The 1,216-nt window shown below is 33.1% G+C and overlaps 1 protein-coding gene across 3 annotated transcripts in view; it reads left to right on the top strand.

Moving 5' to 3' along the window:
• The window catches only part of Sgcz (sarcoglycan zeta), a 541,523-nt gene that overhangs the window by 525,660 nt on the left and 14,647 nt on the right, over positions 1 to 1,216 (top strand). For all 3 annotated transcript variants that reach the window (XM_004633049.2, XM_023717269.1, XM_023717270.1), the window contains one exon: positions 793 to 915. In XM_004633049.2, coding sequence (XP_004633106.1) covers positions 793 to 915 — 123 coding nt within the window. The remainder of the gene's footprint in view (positions 1 to 792; positions 916 to 1,216) is intronic.

Below are 1,216 nucleotides of genomic sequence, written 5' to 3'. Positions count from 1 at the left end.
AATGAGAGCTTGAGGAGCCTAACAGCTGAGGTGAACAAAGAAATGGAATCTCCAAAACAGAACACTAATCCCAAAAAAATCCCAACTTGGTGTAAACTAGCTTTTCTCCCACTAATATTTTTCTCTGCCATCTAGACTTTGTGTCCTGTCCCTCATTTGATTTTTCTTTCTCAGACTAATGCCATCCTATGGATATTGCACTGGACCAAGAGGAGTCAATTGATACACAAAATTAGCTATGCATTCACTTTAATGAATTTCTAGAAGTATAATAAGTACTTCCAAAATTTTCTAGTTTACTAAATTTGAATGCACACTTTTGAAAGTTTGCAATACAAATGAATTTCATTAAAGTTTTTATCTTTGCAAGGCTAGGATTCTTTATTAAGGCATATGTACATCCTAAATTATACCAATGTATTTATTAAAACTCCATTATTAATATTGATAATATATAAAAGATTTAAACACATAAACTTATCTTGACCTACTTTTTATGAACATTATAAAGCTAAACAACATAAGAAATTCTTACTAAATCATTATACAGAGGAGAGTAAATAATTGATATGAACAAATTAGGAGTTTTGTAATAAGCCAAAAATAAATAGGGCAATAAAATATTCTAAAACTCATCCTAGATTGAAATTATACTTCAAATGGAAAAGATTTTTATTTATACCTGCTTGTAGTATGGTTGCTTGTTTCACTGTTTTCAGTTCATTAATATTGTTTCTGGTTCATCATTTTTTTTTCTGTTTTCTGTTAATGACTGTATTCACTTCCTCTTAGGCTTGAATCGCCAACTAGAGCCTTGATTATGGAAGCTCCTCGTGGGGTTCAGGTGAGCGCTGCTGCAGGGGACTTCAAGGCTACCTGCCGGAAGGAACTACATTTACAGTCTACAGAAGGGGAGGTGAGTCCCCAAGAGAAGGGCTGCCCTGGCCTCCTGAGGGCATCTGCTAATTTGTTTTTTGTTTGTTTGTTCGTTTGATTTTTCCCATAATTTTATTGAGAAACAAATAGCAATGAGACAGTTTCAAACCAAATTGGTAGGACAGTTTCAATAATTAAAACATTGCATACATTCTTTCTAGTGGTTAATTGTTGTACAAGATGTGGACATGATATCCTATTTACAAACACCAATAGAACAAATCCATCTATTCATTAAGAGAATGCAACTATATATCTATCCCAACCATTTTGACTACAC

This window comes from Octodon degus, unplaced genomic scaffold, assembly GCF_000260255.1.
Source record: "Octodon degus isolate 3935 unplaced genomic scaffold, OctDeg1.0 scaffold00051, whole genome shotgun sequence".
Taxonomy (NCBI): domain Eukaryota; kingdom Metazoa; phylum Chordata; class Mammalia; order Rodentia; family Octodontidae; genus Octodon; species Octodon degus.
Note: the sequence above shows the minus strand (reverse complement) of the source record. Positions and strands in the feature narration are given on the sequence as shown.